This window comes from Eurosta solidaginis, chromosome 3 (genome assembly GCF_040869045.1).
Source record: "Eurosta solidaginis isolate ZX-2024a chromosome 3, ASM4086904v1, whole genome shotgun sequence".
Classification (NCBI taxonomy): Eukaryota; Metazoa; Arthropoda; class Insecta; order Diptera; family Tephritidae; genus Eurosta; species Eurosta solidaginis.
The window spans coordinates 64936782-64960634 of record NC_090321.1 but is presented as its reverse complement, the minus strand read 5'-3'; the positions used below and the strand labels follow the sequence as shown (position 1 = coordinate 64960634).

Sequence of the window (23853 nt, the reverse complement as noted above, 5' to 3'; positions counted from 1 at the left end):
ACTTTATTTTTAACTCTAACTTTCAATTTAACTTTAAAATTCACTTTAACTTTAACTTTATTTTTAACTTTAACTTTAACTTTAACATTCACTTTAACTTTAACTTTACTTTAACTGTAACTGTAACTTTAACTTTAACCTTAACTTTAACTTTAACGTTGACTTTAACTTTAACTTTCACTTTAACTTTAACTTTATTTTTAACTTTAACTTTCTCTTTAACTTTAACATTCACTTTAACTTTAACTTCAACTTTAACTTTATTTTTAACTTTAACTTTCTCTTTAACTTTAACATTCACTTTAACTTTAACATTCACTTTAACTTTAACTTCAACTTTAACTTTAGCTTTAACCTTAACTTTAACTTTGACTTTAACTTTAACTTTAACTTTAAATTTAACTTTAACTTTAACTTTAACTTTGACTTTAACTTTAAATTTTAACTTTACTTTTAACTTTAACTTTAACCTTAACTTTAACTTTAACTTTCGCTTTAACTTTAACATTCACTTTAACTTTAACCTTAACTTTAACTTTAAATTTAACTTTAACTTTGACTTTAAACTTAACTTTAACCTTAACTTTAACTTTAACTTTGACTTTAATTTTAACTTTAACTTTCGCTTTAACCTTAACTTTAACTTAAACTTCAACTTTAACTTTAGCTTTAACCTTAACTTTAACTTTGACTTTGACTTTAACTTTAACCTTAACTTTAACTTTAAATTTAACTTTAACTTTGACTTTAACTTTAACTTTACTTTTAACTTTAACTTTAACCTTAACTTTACTTTGACTTTAACTTTAACTTTAACTTTACTTTTAACTTTAACTTTAACCTTAACTTTAACTTTAACTTTCGCTTTAACTTTAACATTCACTTTAACTTTACTTTTAACTTTAACTTTAACATTAACTTTAACTTTGACTTTAAACTTAACTTTAACCTTAACTTTAACTTTAACTTTGACTTTAATTTTAACTTTAACTTTCGCTTTAACCTTAACTTTAACTTAAACTTCAACTTTAACTTTAGCTTTAACCTTAACTTTAACTTTGACTTTGACTTTAACTTTAACCTTAACTTTAACTTTAAATTTAACTTTAACTTTGACTTTAACTTTAACTTTACTTTTAACTTTAACTTTAACCTTAACTTTACTTTGACTTTAACTTTAACTTTCGCTTTAACTTTAACATTCACTTTAACTTTAACTTTCGCTTTAACTTTAACTTTCGCTTTAACTTTAACAGTCACTTTAACTTTAACTTTCACTTTAACTTTAACTTTATTTTTAACTTTAACTTTCGCTTTAACTTTAACATTCACTTTAACTTTATGATCCGGGGTGGGCGTGAGCTTAGCACCTGCTAACAAGCCAACCTAATATAAATGCACGCAAATCATTTTCTGTCAAAAATGTCTCATGCACATACAACTTGTATGAGAGCAACTCAAATTGAATCAATGATGACATGATATGAAACTTCTCGCTCTCTAAGAGCGCGTGAAAATGTGCATTTTTTATAACATTGACCATAGATGCCATCATCCTCAAAATCAAATTTGGGCATTTCGGAATAACTTTGGGGTATTTTACATGGTAAAGGTTTAATTTATGATTTTCACCGAAAACTTACTCAAGATTGTCAAATGGGATATCAAAAAACTCGAATTTTTTCAGGATCACAAATACAAAAAAAAGTTTATTTTACCCGTTAAAATTTTTTCCGTGACAACACGTGAAATTTAATTTTTTGATAGCTAAGATAAAATGTACTTATCTCTTTTCGTGCGTTAATATAACAGCTCATTTAATTTTGTTATTTCTTGTACCTTTTTTAAAAATTTTTGATCCGCTTATGTAGTTGAATACACTTGAAATGAAAAATAATGAAAACGCACCAATTTTCTTGGAATTTTTTTTGCGCGGTTTACGCAACTCTGATCTTCAAGACCCATTCTTGGAAACGAATGAAGTTTGTTTAAAATCGAATGAACCAATGTTTACAATTGAATGAACTTTAAGACCCATTCCTGGAAACGAATTGAGAGAGAATGAATGTTTCGTATCATGTCATCATTGAATTGAATTTGCTGCGTGAAACCCTAACTCGATTTCCAATTTTTGTTCTGCGTGACATTTAGATTTGACGTTTGCGCACATGCTTTACATTGTCGCAAAGAATGCTTATTTGGGCAAAAGACCACTGATGACATGATATTAAAGTTTTGTTGAAATATTTTGTGGTAGATAAGTGAAAAAATATGAAATAATATATTTCAATTGCGTTGCTTTGCTTTGTTGCGCTGGCACCGCCATAAGATAACAATGAACGGTTAGCCCCTTTTTCACTTTGATGCGACCAAAATTGTTATGTACATACATATGTATGTCCACATACAATAAAAAACGCAAAAAATTTATAAGAAATTAAGAAATTAGATCACTTGGTGAAGTATCTGCGTTGTCGTCCGCAAAAGGGTGTTAATTATACATGTTGCGTTAACCTATACGTATACCTACAATTTATCTCAGCTGTCAAAAGTGGAATGTTGCAACGCCCCACAAAAACCTGGCCTTTATGCATCCATTTACATCAATGCGAAGACTAAGAAGCTGACTTTTTCTCCAATCGAAAGCTGCTATCAAAACCCGTTTCGTGTGCAGCCCTTCGATGAAAGGTGTTGTCACTGATAAATTTTCCACGGGTGAAAAATAGTTATTTTTTCTTCGGATTTGTAATCCTGACAAAAATTCGAGTTTTTTGATATCCCATTTGACAATCTTGAGTAAGTTTTCTGTGAAAATTATAAATTAAACCTTTACCATGTAAAATACTCCAAAGTTATTCTAAAATGCCCAAATTTGATTTTGAGCATGATGGTATCTATGGCCAATATTATAAAAAATGCACATTTTCACGCGCTCTCAGAGAGCGAGAAGTTTCATATCATGTCATCAGTGCCTTTTAGTTTGATTTCGATGGTGAGGAAGTGTCGCACGCGCGCTTAAAACAGAGTACCAAAGAGTGCGCGTGACACGTGTTCACCGTTCAAGCATTGAAATCAATGATGACAGGATATGAAACTTCTCGCTCTCTGAGAGCGCGTGAAAATGTCCATTTTTTATAACATTGACCATAGATGCCATCATCCTCAAAATCAAATTTGGGCATTTCGGAATAACTTTGGGGTATCTTACATGGTAAAGGTTTAATTTATGATTTTCACCGAAAACTTACTCAAGATTGTCAAATGGGATATCAAAAAACTCGAATTTTTTCAGGATCACAAATACAAAAAAAAGCTTATTTTACCCGTTAAAAATTTTTCCGTGACAACACGTGAAATTTAATTTTTTGATAGCTAAGATAAAATGTACTTATCTCTTTTCGTGCGTTAATATAACAGCTTATTTAATTTTGTTATTTCTTGTACCTTTTTTACAAATTTTTGATCCGCTTAAGTAGTTGAATACACTTGAAATGAAAAATAATGAAAACGCACCGATTTTCTTGGAATTTTTTTTGCGCGGTTTACGCAACTCTGATCTTCAAGGCCCATTCTTGGAAACGAATGAAGTTTGTTTACAATCGAATGAACCAATGTTTACAATTGAATGAACTTTACGACCCATTCCTGGAAACGAATTGAGAGAGAATGAATGTTTCGTATCATGTCATCATTGATTGAAATCAAACTATATAAATAATTGATTTTGCTTTCATGGTCGCTACGCGTTCGTGTTTACTAACACATTCTCAATTTGGTAACCTGCCCACCGCTGATTATGATAGAGATCCAATCATGGCGGAACGATACAAGGTGGCCGCATCGAACAGCTGATTATAACCTTTTTTTATTTGATTTGATACATCAACTTCCGGCGCAGTACGATTTTGACATTTGTCCATCGAATTTACAAAAACAAAGTACCTAGAATTGTCATGATGCTGCCACCTTGTATCGTTCCGCCATGGATCCAATATTATGTATTTGGCCTGTTGCTAACACCGAACCTTTTCGAATCTTTTCGAGCCTTTTCGGATCTTTTTTGACAAATATCCTATTTAGTCGCCAAGCCCGCGATAAAATCTATGCAATAGCTTAAAATTGGGCTAAGGTGAGTATCCGACAGGTGCCCTTTTCTGTCTGGTTGATCTCCGTGTAATTTGAGGTATCCTACTTGTTTCGGGTGTTGTATGCGGTGTCGATGTAGGATTTTGCCCTATTGTACTATTGGCCGAAGCAAAGCCTTCAAAATCTTCCGATCCCCATGATTCGTTTTGCACCGTTTCAGTAACCACCGGTTGCGTTATTGCTTCAGTGCTATCTACTTCAGCTGATGCCTCGGTTTCATTAGTGTTGTCTTCGGTTGACAGCCTCGCCTTGTAATAATCAACTTCCCGAGCTGTTTTATCAGTTCCAACCGGGGATTTACGTTTTTGGTCCACATGCCGTTTTACACTTTTCCCATTGAAGAGTATTTCATAGTGCAGATCACCTAGACGTGCGTTTATGGTTCCCCTGGGCCACTTACAAATTCGTGGATTCCCAGACAAAAAGTAAACATTTTGATTTGGTTCAAACTCTCTAATAGTTTTCTTGGACTTTATTTATTGCTCCTCTTCTACCTTCTTTGAAATTTCCTCTGGTCGAATCAGATTCAACCTTGTGCGCAACTGTCGCCCCATAAAAAGTAGTGCTGGTGATGACCCTGTGGTTGCATGCGGTACGTTTTTGTATTGCCTCAAAAATTCATTCAAATTTGTCTTTAATGAACTACTCGTAGTACCCATCGCTTTCAATGCTTTCTTGACTGTATGTACGCTACGCTCTGCTTGTCCGTTAGTTGCTGGGTGATACGGCGCTGAATATTTGTGATATTTAACACCAACTGCTGTCAGAAAGTTGTTGAATTCTACAGAGGTGAAATTTGTTCCATTATCAGAAACGACAGTTAGCGGCACGCCGTAAGCCGCAAACACTTGGTCCAACAACGCAATTGTCGCCGTTGCTGTTATAGATTTAGTAACTCTCACTTCTAACAACTTACTGTATACGTCAGAGATTACCAGCAACATCGCTCCCTCGAAAGGTCCCGCATAGTCGATATGAATACGTTCCCATGGTCCCTTGGGGTATTCCCAATGATGATCCTCACTTTTTGCCAGTTTGTTTGCTTGTCTTGCACATGCATCACATTGGTTCGCAATATTCTCGATATCATTGTCTATGCCCGGCCAGTATATGAATGAGCGAGCAATCCCTTTCATCTTAACAATTCCTAAATGCCCCTTGTGTAAATTGTCAAGCAGTTTGTTTCTATATTTTCGTGGAATAACAACACGATGTTCGAACGTCAAACATCCGGAGGACAACTTATAATTGACTTCTGGGGATTTGTACCCTGCCCTTTTCCAGCACTGGCCACTTTCCAGTAGTTTAATTATTTTACCCATTCGTTCATCTTTTCTGGACTCTCTTGCTATGTGTTCTGAACTTAGTGGTAATTGGTTGATTTGGCGAATCATGAAGTGGTCGAACTCATCATATTCGTCTAGATTCGTCATGGCTGTCTGTTGCAACTGCTTAATTTGTAATGATTTCGGTAGCTGAAAGTGGGCGCGTGAAAGATAGTCGGCATTCGCGTTCGCCTTTGAGCTCTTGTACACTACCTCGAAATCAAATCTGCTTAAAAAGTCTGCGTAGTTCGCCATTCTACTTATGCATAATACTGGAAGTGATTTGTCAGGTTGTAATATTTGTGACAATGGCTTATGATCGGTTATTAGTGTCCAATGACGTGCGTATAAATATTTGAAACATTTCTGAACCGGCCACACAATTGCCAATGCCTCTTTGTCAATCTGTGGATAGCGTTGTTCTGTAGCATTCAATGTTCGACTGTATGCAATTGGTCGTTCGGTCCCGTTCTCTAAACGGTGTGAAAGCACGGCTCCTAGTCCTGTTGGACTCGCGTCTGTGGCCAGTAGTACAGGTAGTGTTGGGTCGTATGGCATCAACACTTGAGGTGAAACCAACATCTCTTTCAATAGGAAAAACGCTGCGTTTGCCTCCTTAGTCCAGTAAAATTTCTCTCTTTTCAGCATATCCCGCAATGGCCGTGCACTTGTGGCCAAATCTGGAATAAATGCGCTATAATACGTGGTTTTTCCTAAAAACAGCTGTAACTCTTTGAAAGTCGTTGGCTTGGGAGCGTTTAGTACCGCTTCAATGTGTTTTTCGGATTTATGTATGCCCTGTTCGTCGATGCGGTGGCCACGGAACTCCACCGATGGTGTCGCAACGACACACTTTGACTTGTTCAAATGCAAACCATGTGATTTAATGCGATTTAGTGTCGTTTCCAAAACTATCAGTAGCTGATCGAAGTTTTCAGCAAACACCAAGATATCATCAAAAAAATTTAAAAAATTTGGGACTCCCTGTAACACAGTCTCCATTTTTCTTTGCCAGATCGTTGGAATATTTGCTGCTCTATATACCGCACGAGTAGGTCGTATTAACCCATGCGTCACTGTATTTAATGTCAATACATGCGCAAACTCCTCGTCAATTGTTAAATGCGTATATGCATCTGTTTTATTAAGTGACAAAATATTGTAGCGTTTTTTCATTTTATTAAACAAATCTTCTGCTTTTGGAATCGGGTGTTCGTCGATGATCGTTTTTGGATTGACAGTGGGCTTATAATTACCGGTAATGCGAATACCCCCATTCTTTTTTGCTACTACGTGTGTTGTTGAGGCCCATTCTGAATGCTCCACTCTCTTGTAAAAACCTGACTGAATTTTACGATCTATTTCCTGGGCATACTCCTCTCTCAGCGCCATCGGTACATCGCGCGCTCGCGAGAAAACTGGTGTTGCTCCAGCTTTGATCTTTACTTTTGCAGGTGGCCCACTCAACTTCCCAGCTGTTGTACTGAAGATGTCCTCAAAACGTGTAATGAGATGTTGCAGTCGCGTTTGTTGGTTTATTGATAGTTTTGGTGCTGTTGAATTTATAGTATTGATTCGGTTAGATGATGAAAACAGTTCAGTGAAGTTTATTTCTCGTGCGATATCCATTCCCGGCCGCAAAGTGTATCACAATCTCCTTGAACGACATACAAATTAAGTCGTCGTGAAGTTTTCCCCATTGTCACAGTTACTACGACCCGTCCAATGCAGTTCACCTTGTGGCCCGTATAGCTTGTAAATCGTCGATCTGTCTTTAACAACCTAAAATTTGGTTTAATCGAACGCAACGTTTTGCAATCCATTACTGCACATGGTGCACCCGTATCTAATTCCATCTGAATTTGTTTCCCATCTATATATATAGGAACCATTTTTCTATCTACTGCATTGCATGCATTAACACTGTTTAGTTTTTGAACTGATTCACATTCATCCTCTGAAATCTTATCTAATTTGGTCTTACACACTTTGGCGATGTGGCCCACTCTTCCACATGCAAAGCATTTGGAATTGTTAAATTTGCAGTCTTTTCTAAGGTGCTGCCCCCCACATCCGTAACAATTGGACCCTTTCTCTTTTGCCCTCTGCATCGGTTCTTCGCCCCTCAGGTTTTTCGAATTTGTATTTCTTTTTGTTTTAATTGGTGCGTATCCCAGTTTATACGTTGGCTCGCTTGTTTGTATCACTTCTGTGCACTTTAGGTCTGTTGTGGCGTTTTGTGTTAATTCGATTGTATGCGCAATTTCGTATGCTTCAGCAAATTTTTTTGGTTTCTTTGCAATAACTTCATTACAAATAACTCGTGATTCTAAGCCATACAACAATTGCTCTGGTAGCATTCTATCTAAGAATTCTCCATACTCACAGTGTACAGCCGCTTCTGTTAACCGAAGTGCGAAATTGCAAATCGGCTCTCCCTTTTCTTGTTTGTTTTGCCGGAACTTGATACTTTCTGCATACTTATTCCTACAGCCATCAAAATGGCGAATCAAGATATTTTTTATTTCGCTGTAGTTGAGCGAGTCTGGTGTTTTTGGGCTAACAAGAGTTTTTAGCGCTGTATTAAGCTCTGTCCCCATGTGTACACGTACGAACTTGTGCTCAACCTTGCTCAACTGTAATGCCCAATCTACACGTGTGAAATAATACTGTACTAAGGATTTATCTTCCGATTTGTATTCCGTAATACTAAACGGTGGCGGTTTGGGTGACAACGAACGATTTACATTTGTATTTGCCGCAGCATTCTGTGCAGCCTCCTCCACAGCTCCTCGGATTGCTCCTGCTAGCGATTCCAACACTGTTTTTAAATCCTCCTGTTTAAGGCTCAATTTTAAATACACTTCTGACACCACTTTTATATATGAGTGTTTATTTAATTAATGAAATAAGTTAATTTTTACATTTTAAAGTTAATGCGTAAAAGTATATCAATTGAAAGATAAAAATGTAATAAAGAAGAAGATAAAGAATGTTCTGGCAACACAGTTGCCAGATGTATATATAAAAAATGTATTGTCGTGGGGCTGCCTTCTCGTTTCATACATAACAGAAGCCAAAGTTCAGATCTTGGAAAAGCTTGACAAAGGTGTTCAAGGGAAGCGGTTAGCCTAGAATTTGACGTGGCGTCATTTGCAATCAGCTATATCAAATCGAATAAATCATCAATTTTAAACGCTGTTTCTAATACCTATCATGAGGGTAACATAAAATCATTGAACATCGCTGAATATTAGCTATGAAGTTTTTGTTTAATTTTTGGCTTTTTTAATGTGTTTCTATCGATCTTTTATGTATTTTAAAGAAAAAGTATATTTATTTTTAAAGAAAAAATATATATATAATATTTATTTTTTTTTTATCTTTTTTTGATTTAGCGTATATATATATATATGTATATTTAATAAAAATAAACATGTTATATATATTGTACTGAATTGTTATTTTATGTTTTCTCGTTTTTATGAATAAAATTGAATAAGACAAAATTTCATTGTAGTTCTTTAATGCAAATTGACTTAATTTTTAAGGTTTTATGCAAATAAAAAACGTCCAGGAATTAGACTTTTTCAGAAATTAGATTCAACCTGAAAACAAAGTGGTTCTAATTTGTGAGCGTCTACTGTATATCATTTTTTTTATTTTTCTAAATTTTCGATATCGAAAGAGTGGACGTGGTTATCGTCCGATTTCGCTCATTTTCAATACCAATCTATTCTGGGTCCAGGTACGCCGGTATACCGAATTTGGAGAAGATTTCTCAATATTTGCTCAAGTTATCGTGTTAAAGGACGGACATGGCTTAGTCAAATATTTTTTCGATACTGATGATTTTTATTACAATATATCTATCTCGATTCCTTTATACCTGCGCGCAAAGTACTCTACCGATCTTGACAAAAATTTCACATTAGGTTCACCACGTATTTATCTGGCTATTAGGAAATATTAAATTCACAATAACGCCGTATTAAAAATTAGGTTATTGAGATGGAGGGAGTAGAAATGAGAGTGGAAGTAAGAGCAAGAGTGAAAGTGGAGATGGAAATGAATAATAAATCTCAAATTCGCTATATCTCAATGGAATTTTTTTTATACTCAGCTGAGCAGAGGTCACAGAGTATATTAATTTTGTTCGCATAACGGTACCCCGTAACGGCATAAACTAATCGCGATAATAGATATAAACTTCTATATATCAAAATGATCTGGGCGAAAAAAGAAATTCATTTAGCCATGTCCATTTGTTCGTCCGTCCGTCCGTCTGTCCGTAAACACGATAACTTGAGTAAATTTTTAGATATCTTAATGAAATTTGGTACGTAAGTTCCTGGGCAGATCGCTATTTAAAATGAACGGAATCGGACTATAACCGCGTCCACTTTTTCGATATCGAAAATGTCGAAAACCGAAAAAGTGCGATAATTCATTACCAAAGACGGATAAAGCGATGAAACTTGGAAATTATTAAAATTTTCGACAATGGGCGTGGCACCGCCCACTTTCAAAAGAATTTAATTTAATAGTTTTCCATGTTGTAATTTGTCAGCTGAGTATGTAATGTTCGGTTACATCCGAATTTAGCCTTCATTAGTTGTTATCTTTATATGTATGCCACCTTGTATAGTTTCATCATGATTTCCGTAACTATTTGTAGGAGGTATCCAACATTTGGTATATAGATTCCATATATCGTCCCGTTTATTCATTATCAACATATATACAATTTAAAAATTTAAAGGAAATCGAAGAAAACTAACTGAACAACTTGCCGACAAAAATTTAGATACGTGGTAAATGAAGGAGCTTGAAACCATGAACTTAATTTATTTTGATCAACTGGCTATCACCTCACCTTTATCTATGTGTTATGGGTGTTTTCACATAAAAATCGAATTTTAAAAAAAGTGGTTAACGAATAAACGGCACGATATGAAATAATTAAGGTGGGAGAGGTAGAAGGAGTGAAATGGTGAGTGGAATTTGGAATGAAAGTCGAATTAGAAGTGAAACAAAAGTTAAATTCGCTATGTATAGGTAATTATAGGTAATTGTATGTATTTTATATTTGATAAATAAATTCTACATACATAGGAGGTAATTCGGGTGGGAGTGAAAGCGGGAGTGGTAGGGTAATGAGAGTAGGAGTGAAACAAATATTTCAATTCGCTATATGTCTGTAATTATTTTGAATGGGTATGCAATATTTGGTATATACTTAGATTCTACATACTAGGTTATTTAGGTGGAAGAGGTAGAGGGCATGAAAGAGGGGCAGCATTGGGAGTGTGAATGAAACAAAAATTTAATCACAATGTCTCCGTATTTTTTCGAAAGGGTTATCAAAAATTTGGTATATAGATTCCATATATGAGGTAACTTAGATAGGAGAGATAGAGGGAGTGAGAGTGGGAACGGTAACGAGAGTTGGAGTAGGAATGAGTTTGGAAGTGAGAGGAACAATGCGTGCAGGCTTTTCAATAACTACCCATACATAAGCTTGGCTTGTTACTTCAGTTACTGGGTCGCCATTTTCATTCCTGCATGACGGTCTTCATCCGCTTGATTTTTATGGTATAATTTTCGGACATTATTCCGCCTCAGGTTTTTACCTACTAGATTGACGACTCTCTTTCTTCTTTGCGTTACGACAACGTATTTCTGCGCCGTTATACTGCGTGGTCCTATAAACAGTTTTCAGGTTTTCCTAGTCAGCACGACATTCTTCATGGTACCAGCTGTATTTTCCTCCTCGCAGGAAACCTATGGTGTTAGCGGAGACCCTACGTAATGAGAGAAAAATATACTACCACTGCTCGGCTACATCGTCAGGTCGAAGATGGATCTCAGTAAACAGGTGTGAGAGCCGAGTGAAGTAATCATCAGCTGTCTTTTTCGTAAGCTGTATATTTTGACCGCAAACTTTACTTGTGTCACTGCGCGCACTTGCTTTGTTGCATAGAGGCGTTTACGTATCTTGGCTGCCACAAGGTAGCGGTACATGTCGATATTTGGACCTCGTAGAGTGCGCATATTCAGCATACCGCCGTCGATTGCGATGTGATCGATTTAGCTTTGTGTTCTACGATCAGGAGATAGCCAAGTATCTTGGTGTATCTTTTTGAGCTAGAACCTTGCACTACATGGTCACACGAACAAACGTGCAAGATGTTGGTTTCTTTGTGGGAAAGAAACTTCGCCATCAGGTGCTGTCCTCCACGGCTGTTAACGGACGTTTCGGCGCGATCTACATGAAGGCAAATTTTTTCAATGCAACCATGGAATCAGCTTAAAGCTTAAGAATTTACAAGAAAAAGACACTCTTGTGAATTGCCCAATACTGTCCATTCTGCTCTAGGTAGATGTTATACAATTTTCTCAAAATATAATCAATATTGAAAATAATTATAAAAAATATTATAATTGATTGTTGATACATATGTACATAATATAAAAACTTATCTTATCTTCTGTCCCAGTTGCTTATTTTAAAAGATTGCCAGCGATTACTTCTTTATCAATTTTTTTGTTTTTTTTTTTTTTTGTAAATACATTTGGTCATTTTTAATTTATTGTCGAAAAATTTGATTTCAAATTTAGTATTAGTCTAAGGCTTTAAGAAAACGGTTGGTTAAAACTTTGTGAAATATTTTTGTTGAAATTTGCCAAGGTATGCATATTTATTAAGGATACTGTTCATCAAGGGGAAGAAAAAAATAACATACTTAATTGCCGCTTAAGCATTAAAACGGTTATGGCCCTCCAACAAGGCGCGCCAGTCGCTTCTTCTTTGGATTAACTGATGCCAAGTGGTTTATTTAAATTTAAATCATATTCCACTTGGTCTTGCCAGCAGAGTGGGGGCCGCCATATTATCTGCTTCCATCGGCGTGTTCCAATAAAAAAAACTTTCTTAGCCCGAGCATTATCTTTCATTCATGTTGCATAACATGGCCTAGCCAGCGTAGCCGCTGAGTTTTGATTCGCTGGACTATGTTAATGCTCGTACAGCTCATGTTGTTGTTGTAGCAGTGCTTCGCACAACAACAACTCGTACAGCTCATCATTACATTTTCTTCGGTACTCGCCGTCGCCAACGCATAGAGGTTCGTAAATCTTTCGAAGATCTTTTCCCTCGAACACTCGCAGAGCCACGATATCTGATTTTGTCATGGTCCATGCTTCTGAACAGTATAGCACTTGTAGAGCATGCTTTTCGTTTGCCAAGAGAGAGGGCTTTACTTTTCAATTGACTATCTAGTCCAAACTAGCATTTATAGGCTAGCTAGTCTCTTCGCTGGATTTCAGAGCTGATGTTGTTGTTTGTATTAATGCTGGTTCCCAAATCAACGAAGCCTTGGTTGCCAAAAGCGTCATGTTTGCCAAAGCACAAATGCGCTGACTATTTTCTTGATGACAGCAGGTACTTCGTTTTGTCCTCATTCACCATCAAACACATCTTCAGCTTTTTTCCAGTTTGGAGTAAGCAGAAGTTAAGGTGCGGATGTTTTAAATAAAAGTAAATATAAAATTAAAAATCCAAAAGAATCTAACTAAAGCCTCATTCCCAACACTCTGTTGCAACACCCTGGCAAGAAACCTTAAAGTGGCACAAACCTTCAAAATATTTGGAATAGATGACCTGTTTTACAGGTGCGCAAACTGCCTTCTACTTCTGTTAAGACAAACTCTGAAATCTATTTTTTTACTTGGAGTATGTCAAGTACTTTCAGTGTAGAGTTCATTTTAAGAAGATTGGAAGCATGTCTCAAATTTCTTCTTTCTATGGCCTTTATGCGAGTTTCATCAATTTGTTCATTTGAGTTTATAAAGCAGAGGTTGCAGACAACAAGTTATTATTACAGCTTTTAACAACTTTGCCACTTTTACGTACAAGACAATTGAATTTTTAGTAATTGCGTTTTGTTTTGATATCTTTTTCGTATAGTTTCACAATATATTTGTAAGCAAAACTCGGCTGTCATTCACAATAGTACATCCATCGGGCGTGTGGAAATCGCAATATGAAAGCTATTTTTTGCGATACGCTAGGAAGCGTTTATCGTAAACGAAATTCATAAAAGGGGTGCGAATGTATTCTGCTGTGCCCATTAGGAACTAAACTGCTATAATTTCGTGTAAAATGACTTTTGATGTAATATTTTTAGTTCACCTGTACGAAAACAATGAAGCTTTGTTTGAGTTATTTCACTGAACGCATGTAGAAGTATTTTTAAATGCATTCAAGAAAACAATGCGATACGTTAATTTTAAAAGCTACCAAGTCCGACTGGGCTTGTGTACATGCCAGCGCCATTTCTGCTCGCTGATTGGTTGTCGCTATATTTTTATAAAACAAAATGAAGAATAGACATGCACTGACAAAAATTTATTTCGTCCCAATTGAACTTAAAATTGGATATGGAATATACATATGTATTAGTGAAAAGTTTGAAGTAAGAAAATAATTTAAGATTATCACTCATTCATCTAATAGAATATAATAAATAATAGCCGTGTTTTTAAAACGGTTTTATTTAGCTTGATTGTGTGTAGCGAACAGAATTTTGTAATCGAAATTTAAGTCACTTCCCGATAAGCTACAAGCTTGAAACTTGGAATATAGTTCAGAAATCGAGGAAAATGCAAAAAACTCCGATAGGTGGCGCATGGATCGAAATATTTCGAAAAACCTTATTTGTGGTCCGATTTGGTTCATATTTGAACACATAATACATACATAAATAGAAAGTGGCTTATCGAAAAAAATCACCGCTAGGTGGCGCAAGGATCGAGATATTCAAAAAAATTGTATTTGTAGTCCGATTTGGTTCACATTTGGAACACGTAATACATACATGAATAGAAAGAGACCTATAAAAAATCGCCGCTAGGTGCGCAAGGATCGAGATATTCGAAAAAATCGTATTTCATGCATTTCGAAGTTTTTACAGTGTACATTTTATTAGCTCCGTCTCCGTCTCCATTTTTGTTTTTTTATTTTTGGATTTCAAAGTAGGTATGGTCACGCTTCCATAAGAAGCTTTTGGCGATCCCTGTTTTATACATTCGCACTGAATTAATCTCACACTCTTTTGCTATCTCTCACTCTCTCTATCCCTTTTTTATTTTTTCTTCACAGTTCTTAAAATGCTTTCCATTGAAAGTATTTGTCTTTTGGCAACCCTTTTCGGCATTGTATATGCTTGGCTACGTTATACATACGGTTATTGGAAACGTCATGGGATACCGTTTATGAAGCCACTACCACTCGTGGGCAATGCCACAGTAATGTTTACACGGACGAAAAGTTTGCTCCTATATATCTCTGATGTTTATGACGATCCCAAAATGTCGAAAGAAGCCGTCGCTGGTATTTACTTACTAACTCGCCCAGCTTTAGTATTACGTGAACCGGAGCTCATTAAATCTGTTATGATTAAACAATTTCAAAAGTTTCCGAAACGTATAGGTGGTAGTGATCCAGTTGGTGACCCGCTGGGAGCAAAGAATCTTTTCTTTCAACACAATCCACAATGGAAGGAGCAAAGAACAAAATTGACGCCAATGTACACCGCAGCTAAGATCAAACAAATGTATTTACTTATGAGAGAGGTTAGTTAATTACAACATTGGAACACAATGTTTTAACATTTCCCAACACCGATCGATGTTATTTTCGTTATATTAGATCGGCGCTGAGTTAGAGGCACATTTGCACAAACAAGGCAAATCCTGCGTTACTGAGGTTAAGGAGATTTGTGCGCTTTTCACCACAGATCTTATAGCTACAACGGCCTTTGGCATACAAGCCCATAGTTTTGAAAATCCCAATAGCGAATTTTGCACACATGCACGCAAATTCTTCGAACTAACCATTACACGCGTACTTAACTTTGCGGTAGTGTTTTTCTATCCCAAATGGGTATCTACGCTTAAAATAAAACTCTTTAACCCAGAGTTTTCTGCATTTTTACGTAATACCATCGCTGATGTAATGTCAGCAAGAGAGAAGAGTAACGGCACACGTAATGATTTAATCGATGTACTGTTGGAGATGAAAAAAGAATTTGTCGCAAAGGGAGAGTATGATGAAGGAGCGCAAGATGCGTTAGTAGCACAAGCAGGCCTATTTTTTACAGCTGGGTTTGAGACATCATCCACAACAATGTCTTTTGCGTTATACGAACTGGCCAAGCATCCGGCGATGCAAGGACGTTTACGTAACGAAATTTGTGATGCATTCATTGCTGAAAATGGTAAACTCTCATATGAAACTATTACGACTTTACCATATTTGAGCATGGTGATAGATGAGACATTACGTATGTATCCGGTAGCACCCGCACTCGATCGTGTACATTCTCCCGATGAGGGCGAAGATCCTTTTGACCTAAAACCATATAATGATTATACATTGCCAAAGGATATGCCCGTTTTTATACCTGTGTATGGATTGCAACATGATCCTAAAGTAAGTTTGACGTTTGCTACGTATGTACAATATTCAAATAATGTTATGTACTACAAACAGAATGAGTAACAGTATGCCTTTTTAATTTCAGTATTGGCCCAATCCCGAAACATTCGATCCCGAACGTTTTACTCCCGAAAATAAAAAACTGCACGAACCCATGGCGTATTTACCATTCGGGGCTGGTCCACGTAATTGTATAGGAAATCGTCTTGGTCTGCTGCAATCTAAGCTCGGTTTGGCTCACATCTTGAAGAATCACTGTGTTAAGTTTTGTGATAAAACACCAGCAGAGATGAAATTCGCCCCAATGTCAATAACATTGACCTCTAAAGTTGGTATATACCTAAATATTGTAAACGACGAACTCTATGAGCAGAGATTAAATCAGTGAATATAAGGGTTATGATTTGTGTTGTTTTATTATTTAAAGCTTCGAGCTTTCGCGTGATTTCTATAAACTACATTTTCATTAAGTCTTCATGAGCCAGTACCCAGAGGTGCTTGGTAGGTATACTCAAAGAGAACGTTTTTGAAATGATCCTGTAGAAATTTTTTGTACTTACTTACTCTAAATATGACTAACGGGTCGATCGATTTCTCAGAAAAAATTAAACTGACGTGCGGAGTTGGCATACAACAAGTAGGTCTATTTTGAAAAGGAGTATCAATATGCTTATCCTCGCACAACTGCGGGCAGGGGTACAAAGCCAAAGAGAGCGTCTACACATCTTACCAACCCTTCGCTGATGTTGAAAATACCAAGCGATCTGCTAAGATTTACCATTGGATCGAGAGGGACATCGAACTGCGCGTGAAGAGCATTTGACGAGCATAATATCTAATAATGTGTGTTCGTACTCCCCGTACTGGGCTTGTGACGAGTCTCTCAAAACGACATTGTAATGAAACAAAGCCTGTGATACAAGCACTCTTTTAGGTGCTGACCACGGAAAATGTTCTACGGCCTACCTAAAATATCCGCACCATTATCGGGAATGGTGCCACAGTCTGATTGGTAAATGTGTTCGCGGGGGGATCCGCTGACACCATCGCCATTCTATAGAAAGGCGCAGATTTCCAGTAAGGCACTTTACCGCCAAATACTAATATTCACGCTTATGGGGCGAAAGTCTTGTCCTGAATTTAATAAGTTGATAAACCTTTCATAATAAATTTTTCAGCACCATCGTGCTGATGAAGCTTGATGCAAAAAAGACGCGAGAGTGCACAACCACTGCCCACGCCATAAAATAAGTCATGCTTGGCGAAAACTTCAAAATTGGCAAATATACATATGTATTTTGCCCCGAATTGGGAACGCCCAGCCTTCATCCGGAACGGAGTTCTTGGTAGACTACTTTCTTATTCTGCAAGTGTAGGATAGTTTATATTGATAACGGGCTTCATCGGGCGCGACATAGCAAAGGTGTTTGCCGATTCTGTGTTCATTATACTTACTTACGAACGGCTGCGTAGGCATGTGCTGGACCTTAGCATAGTGTTTCTTTATCCTCTTGTAGGCGGGGATAGATCAAGCAGTTGACTGCTAGGGTGTCCCGGTTTGTGCCAATTTAGCAAATACTGTCTTTTGAGCATTTCGCTATGCTCCTTCTTGTTCAGCTCTTCTGCCTCACTATGTAGATGGTGTTGAAGAGCCATAAGAAGACATCCCATGGCAGTTCTGAGTGCAGCATTTTGGCAGGTCTGTAGTCTTTTTCAGCGTGTGTTTTTAAACTCCGGCGGCAAGACTGGTGACGTGTAGTACTTGAGTGGCCGGCCAATTGCTTTTATCTTTTCCCCAAGTGCTGCCGGCAAGCGATTGTGGATTTTTTTGCAGCTTTGTACTTGCGATACGATTTCGGTGGCATGTGCCGTGAAGGTGAGAATGTTATCGAACGTTACCCCTAAGATCCCTGGGTGACCGACAGTCGATAGTAGAACACCATCGACGTGAACGTCCAATATTTGCGTCATATGTTCCTTTCTCGTCATAAGTTCCCGTGGATTTGATCGGTGAAAGACTTGATTCGGGACTTGATTGTGCAGCTGTCGGCGTAGGAAGTGATAGTAACTCCTTCTGGTGGAAAGGGAGCTTTGATATGTAGAAATTAAACAGAAGCGATAATGGGACACCTTCCTGTGGAACCCCTTGTTTTATTCTCCTGGGTTTCGTTCCTAAATTTAACCGACGCTTACCGACCATTCAGATAATTTTCGGCTCATCTTTATAGACAAGGGGGAAGGGCCTTCTTTGTCTTGGAGTAGAGTGCCATGATTGACTGTATCTTTTGACAGGTGTCACGAGCACCGTCCTATGAAGGGGGTTTTCCTAGTTCAGTCCTTAATTTGCCTGGGTGTTTATAGCGTTTAGCGCGATGGGCCATGCTGATGGGTGGCTAGGCGAAGTTTCGTAGTAAAATGGGGGAGTCCAGAATCTTCGCTAGTGATGAAAGGAGTGATCGGCAGATATGACTCACAGTCGTTAGCTGAATTCCCAGGCTTTAATAGCGGAATTATCCCTACCATTTGTCATCGTTCGGGAATGACAAAGGACAAATTGCTTGCGGTAAATAGTTTTCTGTTTTAAAGCAAATTTTATTTTTAAAGAATCTATAGAAAATCAGACAATATATTGATATTCCTTTTTAAAATCTAGTTAATATAGAAAATATGACAGACTTTCCCATTTCAATACCTACCGATCTGCTTACGCTGTTAAATGTAAACGCGCATATTTACGCCAAATCGTTGATAAAAAGATCTGTATTATCCACTTTAATATAGAATTTCTTTTTACTAACGGAAGTAAATTATGTGACGACCTTCTCCTCACACTGCTGCTTAAACTAGGGAAACCTACGAAGGTGCGTTCGGATATAAGCGGGGTGGCACACCTAGCTTTGCTTCAGCTTAACTCAGGGAAAATGGGAGTGGGTTTGCTTCATCCTTGCGCAACGAAGTTGTACAAAAATAAATTGAAATGTATGCCGTATACAAAACTACAGAAAAATTTTACGTGAAACTAATCCAGCGAAACTTAATCTGGCAGCAAAAAAAAAATCTATTTAATCATATGATTATCCCTTCCCGATATCTGAAACTAAAACGGGGGAATGAATATGGGTTCAGAGCATTTAACCCGGAAAACAAAGTCGAAGGGAGAAAAAGATGGAATATTCCCCCATGTCTGCACCCACTCAACCTGTTAACATAAGAACTATACTTGGAATAGGCTAACCCAAAGCATACTTACGTCATCTCAGCGTTTTATATCCCTACATTTCTTCAAAAAAAATTTAAATCTTCATTTCGATATACAAGATTTTCACATTTTATTCAAACGAAATTTATACTAATGTTCTAGTCCTATGCCTACTGTAGGGTTTGTTTATAATTTTAACTATATAATATTATTACATCTATCTGTAGTTTTGTGATTTCAAAATCTATTCACCATATATAATTTTTGCGTTTGAATTTTGCCATATAAAAAAAATGATTTCTAATAGAAAATTGTATTAAATGTTTGCATATTAAAAATAAGAGTCATCTCATTAATTACAAATAGGATCTACAAAAATTCCGCTAATTAATTCCAATTTCAGATAGACACCTACATCTAACAACTCAATATTTTAAATCTGCCCTACCCCTCTACACTTTTTCTTAATCTTTTTATTCACTTCTCCCTCCGTTTTTTTCGCTTCATCTCCATCCTCGTCTCATTCTATCTTTTTCTCAGTCTCCTTCTCTCAAGTTTTTCTCCTTCTTCTTTATCCCTTATTGCCAGTCCCAGAGGGTGGTATGTATTTTGTTCCAGTCCCATTCCGAGTCTCAGTCCCAGTCCCACTCCGAGTCTCAGTCTCAGTCCCAGTCTTAGTCTTAATCCCAATCCCAGTCCCAGCCCCAGTCTCGGGTATACTACCCGGAAAAAAGCATCGTAAATACTAATATAGGCAAATTTATATACGAAATTTCAGGCAAATCGAATAGGACATATGTAAATAGGTATGTGGGTATTATTAATTCTTGTCTTTATTTCGGCTTCGCATGCATATTTATCAGGTTTGCCAGGTTGATGCGACTAAATCGAATATCACAATGAACTTTAGAGCTCTCAGCAACAGCTTTCAATTGATATCCATAATACACACACATTCTAGGGGTATCCGGGTCCATGTTTGGCCTATATCTCGAGACCCTAGTCACTCAGGGGTGTAAAACTTACTCTGTATTATAGAACACATCAACAGATTCAATTTGATACCCATAATATAAAAACACATTCTATGTGTATCTGGGTCCATGTTTTGGCCTATATCTCGAGACCGTAGTCACCCAGCGGTGTAAAACTTTCTCTGTACAAAAGCATACATCAGCAACTTCAATTTGATACATATTATGTAAAAACACATTCTAGGTGTATCCGGGTCCACGTTTTTGGCTATATCTCGAGACCTTAGCCTCCCAGTTGTATGAGAATTATCCTGTACTATAGCAATCATCAACAGTTTTCATTTGATATCCATATTGTATAAAGACATTCTAGGGGTCCCCGGGTCCACGTTTTGGGCTATATCTCGAGACCCAAGCCTCCCAGTTGTATGAGAATTATCCTGTACTATAGCTCTCATCAGCAGTTTTCATTTGATATCCATATTGTTTAAACACATTCTAGGGGTACCCGGGTCCACGTTTTGGGCTATATCTCGAGACCCTAGCCTCCCAGTTGTATGAAAATTATCCTGTACTATAGCAACCATCAACAGTTTTCATTTGATATCCATATTGTATAAAGACATTCTAGGGTTCCCCGGGTCCACGTTTTGGGCTATATCTCGAGACCCTAGCCTCCCAGTTGTATGAAAATTATCCTGTACTATAGCACTCGTCAGCAGCTTTCATTTGATATCCATATTGTATAAACACATTCTAGGGGTACCCGGGTCCACGTTTTGGGCTATATCTCGAGACCCTAGCCTCCCAGTTACATGTAAATTATCCTGTACTATAGCACTCATCAACAGCTTTCATTTGATAGCCATATTGTATAAACACATTCTAGAGGTACCCGGGTCCACGTTTTGGGCTATATCTCGAAACCCTAGCCTCCCAGTTGTATGAAAATTATCCTGTAATATAGCACTCATCAGCAGCTTTCATTTGATATCCATGTTGAATAAACACATTCTAGGGGTACCCGGGTCCACGTTTTGGGGGGGTACCCGGGTCCACGTTTTGGGCTATATTTCGAGACCCTAGCCTCCCAGTTGTATGAAAATTATCCTGTACTATAGCACTCATCAACAGTTTTCATTTGACATCCATATTGTATAAACACATTCTAGGGGTATCCGGGTCCACGTTTGGCCTATATCTCGAGACCCTAGTCACGCAGGGGATTGAAAATTATCCTGTACTATAGCACTCATTAACAGCTTTCATTTGATATCCCTATTGTATAAACACATTCTAGAGGTACCCGGGTAAACGTTTTGATCTCAAGACCCTAGACCCGTAGCGAAAAAAAGGTAGACGCTGGCCGATTCTCAGACCTACCCAATATGCTCACAAAATTTCATAAGAATCGGTTCAGCCGTTTCGGAGGAGTTCAGCCTCTAAAACCGTGACAGAAGAATTTTATATATTATACTCAGTTGAGCAGAGCTCACAGAGTATATTAAGTTTGATTGGATAACGGTTGGTTGCACATATATAAAGGAATCGAGATAGATATAGACTTCCATATATCAAAATAATCAGGATCCGAAAAAAATTTGATTGAGCCATGTCCGTCCGTCCGTCCGTCCGTCCGTCCGTCCGTTAACACGATAACTTGAGTAAATTTTGAGGTATCTTGATGAAATTTGGTATGTAGGTTCCGAAGCACTCATCTCAGACCGCTATTTAAAATGAACGATATCGGACTATAACCACGCCCACTTTTTCGATATCAAAATTTCGAAAAACAGAAAAAGTGCGATAATTCATTACAACAGACAGCTAAAGCGACGAAACTTGGTAGATGAGTTGAACTTATGACGCGGAATAGAAAATTAGTAAAATTTTGGACAATGGGCGTGGCACCGCCCACTTTTAAAAGAAGGTAATTTAAAATTTTTCCAAGCTGTAATTTGACAGTCATTGAAGATATCATGATGAAATTTGGCAGGAACGTTACTCCTATTACTATATGTACGCTTAATAAAAATTAGCAAAATCGGAGAAGGACCACGCCCACTTTAAAAAAAAAATTTTTTTTAAGTAAAATTTTAACAAAAAATTTAATATCTTTACAGTATATAAGTAAATTATGTCAACATTCAACTCCAGCAATAATATGGTGCAACAAAATACAAAAATAAAAGAAAATTTCAAAATGGGCGTGGCTCCGCCCTTTTTCATTTAATTTGTTAGGATACTTTTAACGCCATAAGTCGAACAAAAATTAACCAATCCTTTTGAAATTTGGTAGGGGCATAGATTTTATGACATTAACTGTTTTCTGTGAAAATGGGCGAATTCGCTTGATGCCACGCCCAGTTTTTATACACAGTCGTCCGTCTGTCCTTCCGAATGGCCGTTAACACGATAACTTGAGCAAAAATCGACATATCTTTAATGAACTTAGTTCACGTGCTTACTTGAGCTCACTTTATCTTGGTATGAAAAATGAACGAAATCCGACTATGACCACGCCCACTTTTTCGATATCGAAAATTACGAAAAATTAAAAAAAATGCCATAATTCTATACCAAATACGAAAAAAGGGATGAAACATGGTAAGGTAATTGGATTTTTTTATTGACGCGAAATATAACTTTAGAAAAAACTTTATAAAATGGTTGTGACAACTACCATATTAAGTAGAAGAAAATGAAAAATTCTGCAGGGCGAAATAAAAAACCCTTAAAATGTTGGCAGGTATTACATATATAAATAAATTAGCGGTATCCAACAGATGATGTTCTGGGTCACCCTGGTCCACATTTTGGTCGATATCTGGAAAACGCCTTCCCACCACTCCCTTTTAAAACTCTCATTAATACCTTTATTTTGATACCCATATCGAGCAAACAAATTCTAGGGTCACCCCTGCTCCACCTTTATGGCGATATCTCGAAACGGCGTCCACCTATGGAACTAAGGATTACTCCCTTTTAAAATACTCATTAACACCTTTCTTTTGATACCCATATAGTACAAACAAATTCTAGGGTCACCCCTGGTCCACCATTATGGCGATATCTCGAAAATGCGACCACCTATACAACAACAACCACTCCCTTTTAAAACCCTCATAAATACCTTTAATTTGATACCAATATCGTACAAACATATTCTAGAGTCACCCCTGGTCCACCTTTATGGCGATATTTCGAAACGGCGTCCACCTATAGAACTAAGGCCCACTCCCTTTTAAAATACGCATTAACACCTTTCGTTTGATGCCCATATTGTACAAACAAATTCTAGGGTCGCCCCTGGTCCACCTTATGGCGATATCTCGAAACGGCGTCCACCTATGGAACTAAGGATTACTCCCTTTTAAAATACTCATTAACACCTTTCATTTGATACCCATATCGTACAAACGCATTCTGGAGTCACCCCTGGTCCACCTTTATGGCGATATCTCGAAAAGGTGACCACCTATACAACAACCACCACTCCCTTTTAAAACCCCCATTAATACCTTTAATTTGATACCCATATCGTACAAACACATTCTAGAGTCACACCTGGTCCACCTTTATGGCGATATTTCGAAACGGCATCCACCTATAGAACTAAGGCCCACTCCCTTTTAAAATACTCATTAACACCATTCGTTTGATGCCCATATTGTACAAACAAATTCTAGGGTCACCCCTGGTCCACCT

At 37.2% G+C, this 23853-nt stretch overlaps 1 protein-coding gene and 1 pseudogene across 1 annotated transcript in view; one reads left to right on the top strand and one right to left on the bottom strand.

Annotated features, from left to right (window-relative positions):
• LOC137245903 (uncharacterized) overlaps nucleotides 1–16375 on the top strand; it is a 93113-nt gene extending 76738 nt beyond the window's left edge. Inside the window, exons 8-10 of the mRNA XM_067777094.1 lie at nucleotides 14635–15107; nucleotides 15184–15966; nucleotides 16058–16375. Of these exons, the coding sequence (XP_067633195.1) occupies nucleotides 14635–15107; nucleotides 15184–15966; nucleotides 16058–16360 (1559 nt within the window). The 3' untranslated portion in view covers nucleotides 16361–16375. The remainder of the gene's footprint in view (nucleotides 1–14634; nucleotides 15108–15183; nucleotides 15967–16057) is intronic.
• LOC137243855 (T-complex protein 1 subunit eta pseudogene) overlaps nucleotides 1–23853 on the bottom strand; it is a 258228-nt pseudogene that overhangs the window by 45619 nt on the left and 188756 nt on the right.